The 19,250-nt window shown below is 49.2% G+C and overlaps 1 protein-coding gene across 1 annotated transcript in view; it reads left to right on the forward strand.

Annotated features, from left to right (window-relative positions):
- LOC141077916 (otogelin-like) overlaps positions 1-19,250 on the forward strand; it is a 280,958-nt gene that overhangs the window by 180,139 nt on the left and 81,569 nt on the right. The window contains exon 23 of the mRNA XM_073564686.1: positions 12,247-12,317. Coding sequence (XP_073420787.1) covers positions 12,247-12,317 — 71 coding nt within the window. The remainder of the gene's footprint in view (positions 1-12,246; positions 12,318-19,250) is intronic.

Below are 19,250 nucleotides of genomic sequence, written 5' to 3' on the forward strand. Positions count from 1 at the left end.
TGATTATCGTGCTCTCAACAAAATTACTGTTAAATATCAGTATCCGTTACCCCTTATTTCTGATCTATTCTCCAGAGTTAAAGGTGCTTGCTGGTTTACCAAGCTTGACCTCAGGGGGGCGTATAATCTTATTCGCATTAAGCATGGGGATGAATGGAAGACGGCGTTTAATACTCCGGAGGGACATTTTGAGTACCTGGTGATGCCTTTTGGGCTCAGTAATGCCCCTTCTGTCTTCCAGTGCTTCATGAACGATATTTTCCGAGATTTTGTCGATAAATTTTTGATTATCTATCTGGATGATATTTTGATCTTCTCCAAGGATTGGGATTCTCATGTGGAACATATTCGGACTGTGTTCCGGATCTTGAGGGAGAATTCCCTGTATGTCAAAGGATCTAAATGCCTTTTTGGAGTACAGAGGATTTCTTTTTTGGGATTTATTTTGTCCCCGTCAACTATTGAAATGGACCCGGCCAAGGTGCAGGCCATTTACGATTGGGTTCAGCCCACTTCTTTGAAGGCCCTCCAGAAGTTTTTGGGTTTTGCTAATTTTTATCGGAAATTTATAGCAAAATTTTCTAGTATTGCCAAGCCATTGACTGATTTGACTAAGAAGGGTGCTGATGTGTTAAATTGGTCTCCGGAGGCTGTTTCTTCCTTTCAGGAGCTGAAGCGAAGATTCACCTCCGCCCCGGTTTTGCGGCAACCTGATGTCTCACTTCCATTCCAGGTAGAGGTGGATGCTTCTGAGATTGGTGCAGGAGCTGTTTTGTCCCAAAAGGATCCTGTAACATCTAAAATGAATCCCTGTGCTTTCTTTTCCCGAAAGTTCTCTCCATCTGAACGTAACTATGATGTGGGGAATCGGGAACTGTTAGCCATGAAATGGGCATTTGAGGAGTGGAGACATTGGTTGGAGGTAGCTAAGCATCAAGTCGTGGTCCTCACTGACCACAAGAATTTGATTTACCTAGAGTCGGCTAAGCGCTTGAACCCTAGGCAGGCTAGGTGGGCCTTGTTTTTTACACATTTTGATTTTGTGGTTTCTTTTCTTCCTGGAACTAAGAATGTCAAGGCTGACGCCCTCTCTAGGAGCTTCTTTGCTGATTCTCCTGTGGGGACCAAGCCTGCTACCATCTTAGGCAAAGGGGTAGTTCTTTCTGCCATATCGCCCGATTTGAGACGTGCTCTGGAAGAGTTCCAGGAGGACAAACCTGAGCGTTGTCCCAGTGGAAAGTTGTATGTTCCTGACCAGTGGAAGAAGAGAGTGATGTCTAAAGTTCATTGCTCTGCTTTGGCTGGTCATCCAGGTATTTTTGGTACTAGAGATCTGGCGAGTCGGTCTTTTTGTTGACCCTCCTTGTCTCGTGATGTCAGGAATTTTGTGCAGTCCTGTGGGACGTGCTCCCGGTCTAAATCGTGTTCTCGCTCTAGTGGGTTGTTGATGCCTTTGCCTGTCCCCAAGAGGCCATGGACCCATATTTCAATGGATTTCATCTCTGATATGCCTGTCTCTCAAAGGATGACTGTTATTTGGGTGATTTGTGATAGGTTCTCTAAGATGGTTCATCTTGTACCACTCCCTAAGTTGCCGTCTTCCTCTGAATTGGTGCCCCTGTTTTTACAACAGGTGGTTCGCTTGCACGGGATTCCTGAGAACATTGTATCTGACAGAGGAGTCCAGTTTGTGTCTAGATTTTGGAGAACTTTCTGTTCCAAGCTGGGAATTCAGTTGTCCTTCTCCTCTGCTTTTCACCCTCAGACCAATGGGCAGACAGAGAGAACAAACCAGACCTTGGAGTCATATTTGAGATGTTTTATTTCTGCTGATCAGGATGATTGGGTTTCATTTTTGCCCTTGGCCGAATTTGCTTTAAATAATAGAGCTAGTTCTGCCACTTTGATGTCACCTTTTTTTTGTAACTTTGGGTTTCATCCTCGATTTTCTTCAGGGCAGGTGGAGCCCTCTGCCTGCCCTGGTGTTGACACTGTGGTGGAGAGAATGCACCAGATCTGGGACCAAGTGGTGGATAAGTTATCTCTCTCCCAGGAAAAGGCCCAGCGGTTTTCCAACCGACATAGGACCATTGGTCCCCAGTTTAAGGTTGGTGATATGGTGTGGTTATCATCAAAAAATATTGCTATGAAGGTGGCTTCTCCTAAGTTTAAGCCTAGATTTATTGGACCTTACAAGATTTTGGAGATTATTAATCCGGTCTCTTTTCGTTTGGCTCTTCCTGTCACATTTAAAATCCATAATGTGTTCCATAAATCTTTGTTGAAGAGGTTTGTTGAACCTGTTGTTCCGGGGGTTGCACCTCCAGACCCTGTATTGGTTGAAGGTAACATGGAATATGAGGTAGAGAAAGTACTGGATTCCCGTCTGGCTAGACGGAGACTCCAGTATTTGGTTAAGTGGAAGGGTTATGGTCAGGAGGATAATTCCTGGGTCTCTGCCTCTGATATTCATGCCAAAAGATTGGTGCGTGCCTTTCATCGGGCTCACCCTGATCGCCCTGGTGGCGTGGTTGGGGGTTCGGTGACCCCTCCTCAAGGGGGAGGTACTGTTGTGAGTTCATTTTCCCCTTCACTACTGAGGCCCGAGGAACTCCCTCTTCTGGTGAAGAAAGGTAGTGAGCCTGATTGTCAAACACCTGGGGCTGATGATGATGACTAGCTGAGTGGAGTTAATGACTGGATATAAGGCTGCCGACGCCCTTCTGGCCTGCGGGTGATTTCTCTGTGGACTTCTAGGAAACCAGTCTGATTCCTGCTCATCTAAAGCTAAGATTTCTGCTTTGCCTTTTTGCATCAGTGTTTTGTTTTCCTTGCTTTTCTGGATTCTGCCATTCCCTGCTGGGGTGAGCTGAATCTCCTTTTGCTTCTTGCTCTGTCTTCAGAATATTCCTGAGTACTGACATAGCCTTTTTTGAAGCCTAGCGTCTTCAGGGCCTTTTTTACTGTCAGTTTGTTGGCTCTTATTTTCATAGGGTTTTTCACGGATTGCAGACAGCAGCCTTCCTGTCCTTTCCTATCTAAGCTAGCTTGGGCCCCATCTTTGCTCAGTCTATCTTTCTGTCTGTGTTTTGTTCTTTCTTCTTGCTTCACCGTCATTATATGTGGGGGGCTGCCTTTTGCTTTGGGGTCTGCTCTGGGGCAGTTTAGATTTCCCTTTCTGTCTTCAGGCTATGTAGTCCTCCGGCTGTGATCGAGGGGCCTAGGGCATCGTAGGAGCCCCCCACGGCTGCTGCTAGTTGTGTTGATAGGTTCAGGGGTCTGCAATCCGATAGCTGCCAACTTCTCTGGTTTTCTGGACTTAGCTAGCATTTCTATTTTTGCCTCCTACGGTGACTCAATCATAACAGAATCACCCGCCATACCGCAGATCCTAGGGTACTCAATTGCAGGAAAGAATTGTATAAAAAAAAATAAAAAAAAAGGTGTGTATATTTTTTCCTCTATATCTCTGAGGCCGTAGGGGGAATTTTTTTTTCTCTCAATGGAGATAAAGCAATTGTCTGATCGTGTGGAGCAGCTCGCTGCGGAAATGCGGGGAATTTCCGCCTACCTTGCTCATTCACATGCTGCTGTACCAAAGATTCCTACACCTGATGTATTTTTTGGGGATCGGTCTAAATTTTTGAATTTCAAAAATAATTGTAAATTATTTTTTGCCTTGAAGCCTAACTCGTCAGGGAGCTCCGCGCAGCAGGTTAAAATTGTCATCTCTTTGCTGCGTGGCGATCCCCAGGATTGGGCGTTTTCTTTGAAACCAGATGATCCTATTCTGACTAATGTGAACGCATTTTTTCAGGCCTTGGGGTTGTTGTATGATGAACCTAATGCCATTGATCAGGCTGAAAAGACCCTGCTGGCATTGAACCAGGGTCGAGATTCTGCAGAATTGTACTGTCAAAAATTCCGAAAGTGGGCAGTACTTACTACCTGGAATGATAATGCCTTGGCTGCTCTCTTTCAGAAGGGGTTGTCAGAAGCCGTAAAAGATACTATGGTGGGATTTCCTGTTCCCTCTGGTCTTGACGATTCTATGTCTTTAGCCATTCAGGTTGATCGGCGTTTGCGCGAACGCGGAGCTGCACGAGAGGTGTTGCCACTTGTTGAACAGATGTCTGAACCTATGCAATGTGATAGAGTTTTTTCCAGAGAGCAGCGTCAGGAGTTCAGAAGGCGTAATAAGTTGTGTTTTTTCTGTGGAGATGCCTCACATATTATTTCTGTCTGTCCTAAAAGCGAGAAACGCCTTGCACACACGTTTTCTGTTGGTGGTGTTCAATCTAAGTTTCTTCTGGCTATTACTCTGATCTGCTCCCTGTCCACATTTTCCGCCAAGGCTTTTGTGGATTCGGGAGCAGCTCTAAACCTAGTGGACTTGGATTTTGCTAAACGTTGTGGATTTCCGATGGCACCTCTGCAGACGCCTATCCCTTTGAGGGGGATTGATGCTACTCCTTTGGCTAAAAATAAACCTCAGTTTTGGACCCAGGTGGTAATGCGGGTCGCCCCAGACCATCAAGAAAATTGCAGGTTTTTGGTGTTACATAATCTGCATGATACTATTGTTCTGGGGTTTCCCTGGTTACAAATTAATAATCCAGTTTTGGATTGGAAATCTGTGTCTGTGGTGAGTTGGGGTTGTCGGTGTGCCTTTAGTGAGGCTCCGGTGTTTTCCACCTCTCCTCAGTCGCATGATGTTCCTGACTATTTGGCGGACTTTTATGATGTATTTAGTGAGAATGAGTCTGCGTCTCTGCCTCCTCATAGGAGTTATGACTGTGCAATTGAACTGAGCCCGGGGTGTAAATTTCCCAAGGGTCGGCTCTTCAATTTATCTGTACCCGAGCACGAGGCTATGCGATCCTATATTAAGGAGGCGTTGGAGAAGGGTCATATTAGACCATCCTCGTCACCCTTAGGTGCCGGTTTTTTTTTTGTAGCCAAAAAGGATGGATCATTAAGACCTTGTATTGATTATCGTGCTCTCAACAAAATTACTGTTAAATATCAGTATCCGTTACCCCTTATTTCTGATCTATTCTCCAGAGTTAAAGGTGCTTGCTGGTTTACCAAGCTTGACCTCAGGGGGGCGTATAATCTTATTCGCATTAAGCATGGGGATGAATGGAAGACGGCGTTTAATACTCCGGAGGGACATTTTGAGTACCTGGTGATGCCTTTTGGGCTCAGTAATGCCCCTTCTGTCTTCCAGTGCTTCATGAACGATATTTTCCGAGATTTTGTCGATAAATTTTTGATTATCTATCTGGATGATATTTTGATCTTCTCCAAGGATTGGGATTCTCATGTGGAACATATTCGGACTGTGTTCCGGATCTTGAGGGAGAATTCCCTGTATGTCAAAGGATCTAAATGCCTTTTTGGAGTACAGAGGATTTCTTTTTTGGGATTTATTTTGTCCCCGTCAACTATTGAAATGGACCCGGCCAAGGTGCAGGCCATTTACGATTGGGTTCAGCCCACTTCTTTGAAGGCCCTCCAGAAGTTTTTGGGTTTTGCTAATTTTTATCGGAAATTTATAGCAAAATTTTCTAGTATTGCCAAGCCATTGACTGATTTGACTAAGAAGGGTGCTGATGTGTTAAATTGGTCTCCGGAGGCTGTTTCTTCCTTTCAGGAGCTGAAGCGAAGATTCACCTCCGCCCCGGTTTTGCGGCAACCTGATGTCTCACTTCCATTCCAGGTAGAGGTGGATGCTTCTGAGATTGGTGCAGGAGCTGTTTTGTCCCAAAAGGATCCTGTAACATCTAAAATGAATCCCTGTGCTTTCTTTTCCCGAAAGTTCTCTCCATCTGAACGTAACTATGATGTGGGGAATCGGGAACTGTTAGCCATGAAATGGGCATTTGAGGAGTGGAGACATTGGTTGGAGGTAGCTAAGCATCAAGTCGTGGTCCTCACTGACCACAAGAATTTGATTTACCTAGAGTCGGCTAAGCGCTTGAACCCTAGACAGGCTAGGTGGGCCTTGTTTTTTACACATTTTGATTTTGTGGTTTCTTTTCTTCCTGGAACTAAGAATGTCAAGGCTGACGCCCTCTCTAGGAGCTTCTTTGCTGATTCTCCTGTGGGGACCAAGCCTGCTACCATCTTAGGCAAAGGGGTAGTTCTTTCTGCCATATCGCCCGATTTGAGACGTGCTCTGGAAGAGTTCCAGGAGGACAAACCTGAGCGTTGTCCCAGTGGAAAGTTGTATGTTCCTGACCAGTGGAAGAAGAGAGTGATGTCTAAAGTTCATTGCTCTGCTTTGGCTGGTCATCCAGGTATTTTTGGTACTAGAGATCTGGTGAGTCGGTCTTTTTGTTGACCCTCCTTGTCTCGTGATGTCAGGAATTTTGTGCAGTCCTGTGGGACGTGCTCCCGGTCTAAATCGTGTTCTCGCTCTAGTGGGTTGTTGATGCCTTTGCCTGTCCCCAAGAGGCCATGGACCCATATTTCAATGGATTTCATCTCTGATATGCCTGTCTCTCAAAGGATGACTGTTATTTGGGTGATTTGTGATAGGTTCTCTAAGATGGTTCATCTTGTACCACTCCCTAAGTTGCCGTCTTCCTCTGAATTGGTGCCCCTGTTTTTACAACAGGTGGTTCGCTTGCACGGGATTCCTGAGAACATTGTATCTGACAGAGGAGTCCAGTTTGTGTCTAGATTTTGGAGAACTTTCTGTTCCAAGCTGGGAATTCAGTTGTCCTTCTCCTCTGCTTTTCACCCTCAGACCAATGGGCAGACAGAGAGAACAAACCAGACCTTGGAGTCATATTTGAGATGTTTTATTTCTGCTGATCAGGATGATTGGGTTTCATTTTTGCCCTTGGCCGAATTTGCTTTAAATAATAGAGCTAGTTCTGCCACTTTGATGTCACCTTTTTTTTGTAACTTTGGGTTTCATCCTCGATTTTCTTCAGGGCAGGTGGAGCCCTCTGCCTGCCCTGGTGTTGACACTGTGGTGGAGAGAATGCACCAGATCTGGGACCAAGTGGTGGATAAGTTATCTCTCTCCCAGGAAAAGGCCCAGCGGTTTTCCAACCGACATAGGACCATTGGTCCCCAGTTTAAGGTTGGTGATATGGTGTGGTTATCATCAAAAAATATTGCTATGAAGGTGGCTTCTCCTAAGTTTAAGCCTAGATTTATTGGACCTTACAAGATTTTGGAGATTATTAATCCGGTCTCTTTTCGTTTGGCTCTTCCTGTCACATTTAAAATCCATAATGTGTTCCATAAATCTTTGTTGAAGAGGTTTGTTGAACCTGTTGTTCCGGGGGTTGCACCTCCAGACCCTGTATTGGTTGAAGGTAACATGGAATATGAGGTAGAGAAAGTACTGGATTCCCGTCTGGCTAGACGGAGACTCCAGTATTTGGTTAAGTGGAAGGGTTATGGTCAGGAGGATAATTCCTGGGTCTCTGCCTCTGATATTCATGCCAAAAGATTGGTGCGTGCCTTTCATCGGGCTCACCCTGATCGCCCTGGTGGCGTGGTTGGGGGTTCGGTGACCCCTCCTCAAGGGGGAGGTACTGTTGTGAGTTCATTTTCCCCTTCACTACTGAGGCCCGAGGAACTCCCTCTTCTGGTGAAGAAAGGTAGTGAGCCTGATTGTCAAACACCTGGGGCTGATGATGATGACTAGCTGAGTGGAGTTAATGACTGGATATAAGGCTGCCGACGCCCTTCTGGCCTGCGGGTGATTTCTCTGTGGACTTCTAGGAAACCAGTCTGATTCCTGCTCATCTAAAGCTAAGATTTCTGCTTTGCCTTTTTGCATCAGTGTTTTGTTTTCCTTGCTTTTCTGGATTCTGCCATTCCCTGCTGGGGTGAGCTGAATCTCCTTTTGCTTCTTGCTCTGTCTTCAGAATATTCCTGAGTACTGACATAGCCTTTTTTGAAGCCTAGCGTCTTCAGGGCCTTTTTTACTGTCAGTTTGTTGGCTCTTATTTTCATAGGGTTTTTCACGGATTGCAGACAGCAGCCTTCCTGTCCTTTCCTATCTAAGCTAGCTTGGGCCCCATCTTTGCTCAGTCTATCTTTCTGTCTGTGTTTTGTTCTTTCTTCTTGCTTCACCGTCATTATATGTGAGGGGCTGCCTTTTGCTTTGGAGTCTGCTCTGGGGCAGTTTAGATTTCCCTTTCTGTCTTTAGGCTATGTAGTCCTCCGGCTGTGATCGAGGGGCCTAGGGCATCTTAGGAGCCCCCCACGGCTACTGCTAGTTGTGTTGATAGGTTCAGGGGTCTGCAATCCGATAGCTGCCAACTTCTCTGGTTTTCTGGACTTAGCTAGCATTTCTATTTTTGCCTCCTATGGTGACTCAATCATAACAGTCCCCACTTATCGGCACGTCTCTCTGGCACGAGGACTTGAGCTGCTCTGCCTGAGTTTGGGGAGGGAATCCCTTATCCTTTTGGGTCTGTGACCTTACGAAATGGGCTGTCTGGGAAGGTCCCACCTCCCTCTCTCCAAGTTATGATTTGGCTACAAAACTTAGAATAACTATATCTAAACGAGAACAGCCTGCACCACCACACATAGGGCATCATTGTTTGTGATTTAACGAATCCAACAAGAAAACATCAAGAATGCACTAGATAGGACATTCCATTTGGTAGCAATACATATCTCAGGTTCTGGTGAGGTTATAACCGTGACAATCAGGACTTAGAAAGCTGGCTTCATTGCTTACACCGGGATATGTTTATTATATCTCTGAGGTGTATGGTTTTTGCAATGCGGTCTCTTATAGTTTTATTCAGCCACATGGTCTTAAACAAAGGAACATTCTTTTTCACTCAGCTTAATTAACATCCCTTGCAGGGGGAGGGGAGGGGGACTTCGACAGGAAATGCCCTGCATCATGTTTCAGATGCAAGCAGGGAGCTGATCAGACTTAGGGGAAGGGGCTGCTGGAAGCTGACAGTGTACAATGTAACTCAGCTAGAAAAAGGGGAGATTTCTAGACGTTATACCTTACAGACATTTTGCATTACAATGAGTTTCTTACAATGCTCTGCTGGAATTTTAGACCATTCTACTTTGGCAAACTGCTCCAGGTCCCTGATATATGAAGGGTGCCTTCTCCAAACTGCCATTTTTAGATCTCTCCACAGGTGTTCTATGGGATTCAGGTCTGGACCCATTGCTGGCCACCTTAGGAGATGAAATACAGGTATACACTATATACAGGAGGAGATGACATACAAGTATATACTATATACAGGAGGAGATGACACAGGTATATACTATATACAGGAGGAGATGACACAGGTATATACTATATACAGGAGGAGATGACACAGGTATATACTATATACAGGAGGAGATGACACAGGTATATACTATATACAGGAGGAGATGACACACAGGTATATACTATATACAGGAGGAGATGACACAGGTATATAATATATACAGGAGGAGATGACACACAGGTATATTCTATATACAGGAGGAGATGACACAGGTATATACTATATACAGGAGGAGATGACATACAAGTATATACTATATACAGGAGGAGATGACACAGGTATATACTATATACAGGAGGAGATGACACAGGTATATGCTATATACAGGAGGAGATGACACAGGTATATACTATATACAGGAGGAGATGACACAGGTATATACTATATACAGGAGGAGATGACACAGGTATATACTATATACAGGAGGAGATGACACAGGTATATACTATATACAGGAGGAGATGACACAGGTATATTCTATATACAGGGGAGATGACACAGGTATATACTATATACAGGAGGAGATGACATACAGGTATATACTATATACAGGAGGAGATGACACAGGTATATACTATATACAGGAGGAGATGACATACAGGTATATACTATATACAGGAGGAGATGACATACAGGTATATACTATATACAGGAGGAGATGACACAGGTATATACTATATACAGGAGGAGATGACATACAGGTATATACTATATACAGGAGATATGACATACAGGTATATACCATATACAGGGGGAGATGACATACAGGTATATTCTATATACAGGAGGAGATGACACACAGGTATATACTATACACAGGAGGAGATGACACAGGTATATTCTATATACAGGAGGAGATGACACACAGGTATATACCATATACAGGAGGAGATGACATACAGGTATATACTATATACAGGAGGAGATGACATACAGGTATATACACAAGTATATACTATATACAGGGGATATGACATACAGGTATATACCATATACAGTTGGGATGACCTACAGATATATACTTTATACAGGAGATGACGACACACAGCAACAATTTATGATTTATAATTTGTTATAACTAACCACACTTAGTTACTATGCCCAGGCAACGCCGGGCTCTTCAGCTAGTCGTATATAAAAATGAAATAAAAAATTGCCATGGGCTCCTGTGTAATTTTGATAACTAGCAGAGGGAAAGCCGATAGTTGGTGACTTTTGTTACTATTCTGGGAACGGGGACAATATACCAAAAGATTCTCATGTCCCAGGCTAGGAAGAACAGCTCATAGCTGTTGGTTTAGCCTTTACTGGTTTACCCCAGAAAAAAAAATGACGTAGGGCCCCCCTAAAAATTCTAACCAGTAAGGCTTAACAGACGAGTGTGGGTTGATATTAATAGCCTGGGAATGGGCCAGGGATATTGCCTCCCTCCAGGCTACCAACATCAGCCCTCAGCTGCTCCAGAAATGGCACATCCATAAGATGTGCCTAATCTGGCACTTAGAGAACAAAAAGGGTAGTGTGATGAATATAATGCGCCAAATAACACATACAATGCAATAACTACAAAATATAGGAATAAACAGAATTTTTATTGATGCCAAACTGAACAGAGGCATGCATAAAAACAATTATAAAAATGGGTAAAAGTGTCCCCATTATAAGCAGATGGGGGGCTGCAAACTGGATAAATATGATCTTGGCGCACACAGTAATTATAAAGCAATATATGTTAGAGAGATCAGATATGATATAAATCCAGATAATACATGATCCGAAATATCACATGTGCAACCTAAATAAATAGCTCTGAGCAGAATTGTTTAAGAGAAAACTGAAGAAAGTGACTTTTACCCTTGGGGAAGCCATGGTGGTAGCGCTCCAGCCCCCCTATGGCGGGGGCAGCACTGGTGGTTTGTATCTATGTCTTATTCCTTTTCCTCTTTGATTGTGTCATTTTTCGTTAGCAGTTTTCCGTTTTCTCTTGCACATGTGATATTTCTGATGGGTTTACGCCTCTATGGTATTTCGGATGTCCCTTACCATTATCTCTATCTTTGAACATCTTTAATACATAACATTTTTAATTTCCATTCTGCATTTCATTCCATACGTGTCACACTGAGAGAACACTTCCAGCACACTGACAGTACGCGAACACACGGATAGCACACAGACGTCACATACATGCACGCGGATGGCACACGGACACCGACCATGGATCTCACCAGTACTGGTTTTTCCAGTTCAAAATCACCAGGACGTGTGAAGGAGGCCTAAAAGAATTGCGCCATTCCTGCGATCACAGGTTTAGTACTTTTCCCCTTTTTATTTCATGTAATTGTATGTGCTCTATTGTTTTGTCCCCTTTTATAAAATCTTTTGTATATTTTTATAAACCCTGTCTATTTTTGGATTAAATATATAAATTCCTCTTGCTTGATAATCCACATCCCTGAAGCTTTGTGAGGTTATATGTTATCAGTCATGGGTGTCCAATCGGCCTGTATAAACGATTGGTGGCAGCTAGTTTTTCTTGGGTTGTTTTGGGAGTCTGCTAGTGACTGTCCTGGGGTGTATATATTTTTATATACATACATGCACTCCATGCGTTGGAGTTCCCCAATAACCAGCCTAGTAGTGGAAGCAGCCAGGGCCTCATCCATCACTCCTGAGCCAATTGAGTATTTCTCCTGACAATTGGAGGCGGCAGAGTGTTGGTTCCTGACAAATTGGTGGCAGCGCCCCGATATCTGCGGAATTCCCCAGCTGTCAAGAAGCAGGATTTGGTTGGGCGTCAGAACATGAGGGTAGAGTTGGGCTTGAAGCAGATCACTAAGTGTGGTCGAGATGTGCTGTAGATAAGGGAAGGCATACCATATTGGTCATCACAATGGCAGGGACAGCAGGGATTGTTTAGACTAACCGCCTTCTCTTTATGCACAGGGTAAAGAAGACAATGTTGCTCTTTGCTTATCTGTACTGGAGTTGACCTATGAAGCCAACCAAATCATCATTGATCGCTTAAGGCGGAAAGTAAGTGACGCCGTCACACACACAAGAATGTCACTCAATGATGAAACTTAGATTAATGATTGTATTTTTGGTGGTTGGTCGTGGAGGTCGTAGTGTTCTCTGTGGTATTGGGTTACAGCCAGTGTACGTGGAGCCAGGGTCTGTCATCTAAAAATCTCACAACATTCCATAATCGCTTAACCTACTTCATCAACAGCATGGCGGAGTTTGAGATGATGACGGTTGCCCAAATATTTAACTGATTAATCTAAAGTAACCTGAGCTGAGACAAAACAGTCCCAGTCATAAAGAGAAAAAGCACCATAAGATGGCTGCTGGCAGAAGATTACTAGCAGCATCTTCCAATCAGTATATCACTACTGAGGAGATGATGCCAGCGACATACACCCGGGAAGGTGCTGCCAGGGCCACACTGCCTGGAAGGTGCTACCAGGGGGACACTGCCTGGAAGGTGCTACCAGGGGGACACTGCCTCGAAGGTGCTGCCAGGGTGACACTGCCTGTAAGGTGCCGCCAGGGTCACACAGCCTGTAAGGTGCCGCCAGGGTCACATTGCCAGGAAAGTGCCGCCAGGGTCACACTGCCGGGAAGATGCTGTCAGCGACATACTGCCGGGAAGTTGCTGCCAGGGTGACTGCCTGTAAGGTGCTGCCAGGGTCACACTACTGGGAAGGTTCTGCAAGGGTCACACAACCAGGAAGGTGCTGTCTGCAACATACTGATGGGAAGGTGTTGCCAGGGTCACACACCCGGGAAGGTGCTGCCAGTGACATACTGCCGGGAAGGTGATGTCAGCGACATACTGCCGGAAAGGTGCTGCCAGCAACATACTGCCGGTGAGGTGCTGCCAAACACATACTACGGGGAAGGTGCTGCCAGTGACATACTGTCGGGAAGGTGCTGCCAGTGACATACTGCCGGGAAGGTGATGTCAGCGACATACTGCCGGAAAGGTGCTGCCAGCAACATACTGCCGGTGAGGTGCTGCCAAACACATACTACGGGGAAGGTGCTGCCAGTGACATACTGTCGGGAAGGTGCTGCCAGTGACATACTGCCGGGAAGGTGATGTCAGCGACATACTGCCGGGAAGGTGCTGCCAGCAACATACTGCCGGTGAGGTGCTGCCAAACACATACTACGGGGAAGGTGCTGCCAGTGACATACTGTCGGGAAGGTGCTGCCAAACACATACTGCGGGGAAGGTGCTGCCAGGGTCACGCTGCCAGGGAACAGCTGCCACAGTCCCACTGCCAGGAAGGTGCTGTCAGCGATTTATTGCCTGAAAGCTGCTGTCAGTTACATACTGCCAGGAAGGTGCTGTCAATGACATATGGCGGGGAAGGTGCTGTCAGTGACATACTGTCGGGAAGGTACTGCCAAATACATACTGCGGGGAAGATGCTGTCAGTGAAATACTGCCAGGAAGGTGCTGTCAGTGACATACTGCAGAGAAGGTACTGTCAGCAACATACTGCCGGGAAGGTGCTGTCAGTGACATACTGCCAGGATATTTCTGACAATATACTGGCAGGGAGGTGCTGCCAGGATCGCGCTGGTGGGGAGTGGCTGCCAGGATCACGCTGCTGGGAAGGTGCTGCCAGCGACTTACTGCCAGGAAGGTGCTGTCAGTGACATACTGCCGAGAAGGTGTTGTCAGTGACATACTGCTGGGAAGATGCTGTCAGCTACATACTGTTGGGAAGGCGCTGTCAATGACAACCTGCTGGGAAGATACTGTCAGCGACATACTGCATACTGCCAGGGAGGTGCTGTCAGTGACATACTGCCGGGAAGGTGCTCTCATTGCGGTCTCCATTGCTCCCAGTAAAGATCCCTGCAGTCCCCACTGCTCCCAGTGCAGATCTGTGCAGTCCCCACTGCTCCCAGTACATATCGCTGTGGTTCCCACTGCTTCCAGTACAGATCCCTGCGGTCCCCACTGCTCCCAGTACAGATCCCTGCGGTCCCCACTGCTCCCAGTACAGATCCTTGCGGTCCCCACTGCTACCGGTACAGATCCTTGCAGCCCTCACTGCTCCTGCTACAGATCCTTGTGGTCCCCACTGCTCCCGGTACAGATCCCTGCGGTCCTCACTGCTCCTGATACAGATCCCTGCAGCCCTCACTGCTCCTGGTATAGATCCCTGCAGTCCCCACTACTCCCGGTACAGATCCCTGCGGTCCCCACTGCTCCCAGTACAGATCCCTGTGGTCCCCACTGCTCCCAGTACATATCGCTGTGGTTCCCACTGCTTCCAGTACAGATCCCAGCGGTCCCAACTGCTGACTCTCCCATTTAGAGAACGTATCATTTATGACGATTCTTTGTTTCCTGCAACTTAGCCAATTCCCTGCTGTCCCCACTGCTTCCAGTACATATCCCTGTGGTTCCCACTGCTCACAGTACAGATCCCTGTGGCCCCCACTGCTCCTTGTACAGATCCCTGCAGTCCCCACTGCTCCCGGTACAGATCCCTGCGGTCCCCACTGCTCCTTGTACAGATCCCTGCGGTCCCCACTGCTCCCGGTACAGAGCCCTGCGGTTCCCACTGCTCCCGGTACAGATTCCTGTGGTCCCCACTGCTCCTTGTACAGATCCCTGCGGTCCCCACTGCTCCTTGTACAGATCCCTGCGGTCCCCACTGCTCCCGGGACAGATCCCTGCGGTTCCCACTGCTCCCGGTACAAATCCCTGTGGTCCCCACTGCTCCTTGTACAGATCCCTGCGGTCCCCACTGCTCCTTGTACAGATCCCTGCGGTCCCCACTGCTCCCGGTACAGATCCCTGTGGTCCCCACTGCTCCCGGTACAGATCCCTGTGGTCCCCACTGCTCCTTGTACAGATCCCTGCAGTCCCCACTGCTCCTTGTACAGATCCCTGCGGTCCCCACTGCTCCCGGTACAGATCCCTGTGGTTCCCACTGCTCCCGGTACAGATCCCTGTGGTCCCCACTGCTCCGTGTACAGATCCCTGCGGTCCCCACTGCTCTTTGTACAGATCCCTGCGGTCCCCACTGCTCCCGGTACAGATCCCTGCGGTCCCCACTGCTCCCGGTACAGATCCCTGTGGTCCCCACTGCTCCTTGTACAGATCCCTGCGGTCCCCACTGCTCCTTGTACAGATCCCTGCGGTCCCCACTGCTCCCGGTACAGATCCCTGTGGTCCCCACTGCTCCTTGTACAGATCCCTGCGGTCCCCACTGCTCCTTGTACAGATCCCTGCGGTCCCCACTGCTCCTTGTACAGATCCCTGCAGTCCCCACTGCTCCTTGTACAGATCCCTGCGGTCCCCACTGCTCCCGGTACAGATCCTTGTGGTCCTCACTGCTCCCGGTACAGATCTCTGTGGTCCCCACTGCTCCTTGTACAGATCCCTGCGGTCCCCACTGCTCCTTGTACAGATCCCTGTGGTCCCCACTGCTCCTTGTACAGATCCCTGCGGTCCCCACTGCTCCCGGTACAGATCCCTGTGGTTCCCACTGCTCCCGGTACAAATCCCTGTGGTCCGCACTGCTCCTTGTACAGATCCCTGCGGTCCCCACTGCTCCTTGTACAGATCCCTGCGGTCCCCACTGCTCCCGGTACAGATCCCTGTGGTTCCCACTGCTCCCGGTACAGATCCCTGCGGCCCCCACTGCTCCTTGTACAGATCCCTGCAGTCCCCACTGCTCCCGGTACAGATCCCTGTGGTCCCCACTGCTCCTTGTACAGATCCCTGCGGTCCCCACTGCTCCTTGTACAGATCCCTGCGGTCCCCACTGCTCCCGGTACAGATCCCTGTGGTCCCCACTGCTCCTTGTACAGATCCCTGCGGTCCCCACTGCTCCTTGTACAGATCCCTGCGGTCCCCACTGCTCCCGGTACAGATTCTTGTGGTCCTTACTGCTCCCGATACAGATCTCTGTGGTCCCCACTGCTCCTTGTACAGATCCCTGCGGTCCCCACTGCTCCTTGTACAGATCTCTGTGGTCCCCACTGCTCCTTGTACAGATCCCTGCGGTCCCCACTGCTCCCGGTACAGATCCCTGTGGTTCCCACTGCTCCCGGTACAGATCCCTGTGGTCCCCACTGCTCCTTGTACAGATCCCTGTGGTCCCCACTGCTCCTGGTACAGATCCCTGTGGTTCCCACTGCTCCCGGTACAGATCTCTGCGGTCCCCACTGCTCCTTGTACAGATCCCTGCGGTCCCCACTGCTCCTTGTACAGATCCCTGCGGTCCCCACTGCTTCCGGTACAGATCCCTGTGGTTCCCACTGCTCCCGGTACAGATCTCTGTGGTCCCCACTGCTCCTTGTACAGATCCCTGTGGCCCCCACTGCTCCTTGTACAGATCCCTGTGGTCCCCACTGCTCCCGGTACAGATCTCTGCGGTCCCCACTGCTCCTTGTACAGATCCCTGCGGTCCCCACTGCTCCTTGTACAGATCCCTGCGGTCCCCACTGCTTCCGGTACAGATCCCTGTGGTTCCCACTGCTCCTTGTACAGATCCCTGTGGTCCCCACTGCTCCCGGTACAGATCTCTGCGGTCCCCACTGCTCCTTGTACAGATCTCTGTGGTCCCCACTGCTCCTTGTACAGATCCCTGCGGCCCCCACTGCTCCTTGTACAGATCCCTGTGGTCCCCACTGCTCCCGGTACAGATCCCTGTGGTCCCCACTGCTCCCGGTACAGATCTCTGTGGTCCTCACTGCTCCTTGTACAGATCCCTGCGGCCCCCACTGCTCCTTGTACAGATCCCTGCGGCCCCCACTGCTCCTTGTACAGATCCCTGTGGTCCCCACTGCTCCCGGTACAGATCCCTGTGGTCCCCACTGCTCCCGGTACAGATCTCTGTGGTCCCCACTGCTCCTTGTACAGATCCCTGCGGCCCCCACTGCTCCTTGTACACATCCCTGTGGTCCCCACTGCTCCCGGTACAGATCCCTGTGGTCCCCACTGCTCCCGGTACAGATCCCTGTGGTCCCCACTGCTCCCGGTACAGATCTCTGTGGTCCCCACTGCTCCTTGTACAGATCCCTGCGGCCCCCACTGCTCCTTGTACACATCCCTGTGGTCCTCACTGCTCCCGGTACAGATCCCTGTGGTCCCCACTGCTCCCGGTACAGATCTCTGTGGTCCCCACTGCTCCTTGTACAGATCCCTGCGGCCCCCACTGCTCCTTGTACACATCCCTGTGGTCCCCACTGCTCCCGGTACAGATCCCTGTGGTCCCCACTGCTCCCGGTACAGATCCCTGTGGTCCCCACTGCTCCCGGTACAGATCTCTGTGGTCCCCACTGCTCCTTGTACAGATCCCTGCGGCCCCCACTGCTCCTTGTACACATCCCTGTGGTCCCCACTGCTCCCGGTACAGATCCCTGTGGTCCCCACTGCTCCCGGTACAGATCCCTGTGGTCCCCACTGCTCCCGGTACAGATCTCTGTGGTCCCCACTGCTCCTTGTACAGATCCCTGCGGCCCCCACTGCTCCTTGTACACATCCCTGTGGTCCCCACTGCTCCCGGTACAGATCCCTGTGGTCCCCACTGCTCCCGGTACAGATCCCTGTGGTCCCCACTGCTCCCGGTACAGATCTCTGCGGTCCCCACTGCTCCTTGTACAGATCCCTGCGGTCCCCACTGCTCCTTGTACAGATCCCTGCGGTCCCCACTGCTTCCGGTACAGATCCCTGTGGTTCCCACTGCTCCTTGTACAGATCCCTGTGGTCCCCACTGCTCCCGGTACAGATCTCTGCGGTCCCCACTGCTCCTTGTACAGATCTCTGTGGTCCCCACTGCTCCTTGTACAGATCCCTGCGGCCCCCACTGCTCCTTGTACAGATCCCTGTGGTCCCCACTGCTCCCGGTACAGATCCCTGTGGTCCCCACTGCTCCCGGTACAGATCTCTGTGGTCCTCACTGCTCCTTGTACAGATCCCTGCGGCCCCCACTGCTCCTTGTACACATCCCTGTGGTCCCCACTGCTCCCGGTACAGATCCCTGTGGTCCCCACTGCTCCCGGTACAGATCTCTGTGGTCCCCATTGCTCCTTGTACAGATCCCTGCGGCCCCCACTGCTCCTTGTACACATCCCTGTGGTCCCCACTGCTCCCGGTACAGATCCCTGTGGTCCCCACTGCTCCCGGTACAGATCCCTGTGGTCCCCACTGCTCCCGGTACAGATCTCTGTGGTCCCCACTGCTCCTTGTACAGATCCCTGCGGCCCCCACTGCTCCTTGTACACATCCCTGTGGTCCTCACTGCTCCCGGTACAGATCCCTGTGGTCCCCACTGCTCCCGGTACAGATCTCTGTGGTCCCCACTGCTCCTTGTACAGATCCCTGCGGCCCCCACTGCTCCTTGTACACATCCCTGTGGTCCCCACTGCTCCCGGTACAGATCCCTGTGGTCCCCACTGCTCCCGGTACAGATCCCTGTGGTCCCCACTGCTCCCGGTACAGATCTCTGTGGTCCCCACTGCTCCTTGTACAGATCCCTGCGGCCCCCACTGCTCCTTGTACACATCCCTGTGGTCCTCACTGCTGACTATATCCCATTTAGAGTGCGTATTATTTATGACGATTCTTTGTTTCCTGTCATTTAGCCAATTCCTCTCCCATATGCATCTAGTTTTCCCCAGTCCTGGCCTCTGGAGCTTCAGTATAAGGCTGTTATGTGATGCAGGATCAGCGCCCAGATATATCCCATCAGCCGTACGACCAACATCCCGATCTGGTCTCACCCCCTCATAGAATGTTGTCAGTAGAGATGAGCGAACTTGTTCAGAAAAGGTTCGCCAATTTCAAATTCTGCATGAACGTAACACATTCGGATTTGTGTTCGTTTTCACAATCATTTTTACTCCAAGTCAGAAAACTTTGGTCACAGTTCAGTAACTCATCGCATTTCCACTAATGATTTTGTGATTACTTTGGCTAGGATAGTGGTGCTG

This window comes from Dendrobates tinctorius, unplaced genomic scaffold, assembly GCF_039654945.1.
Source record: "Dendrobates tinctorius isolate UK_male_01 unplaced genomic scaffold, ASM3965494v1 ptg000473l, whole genome shotgun sequence".
Lineage (NCBI taxonomy): Eukaryota > Metazoa > Chordata > Amphibia > Anura > Dendrobatidae > Dendrobates > Dendrobates tinctorius.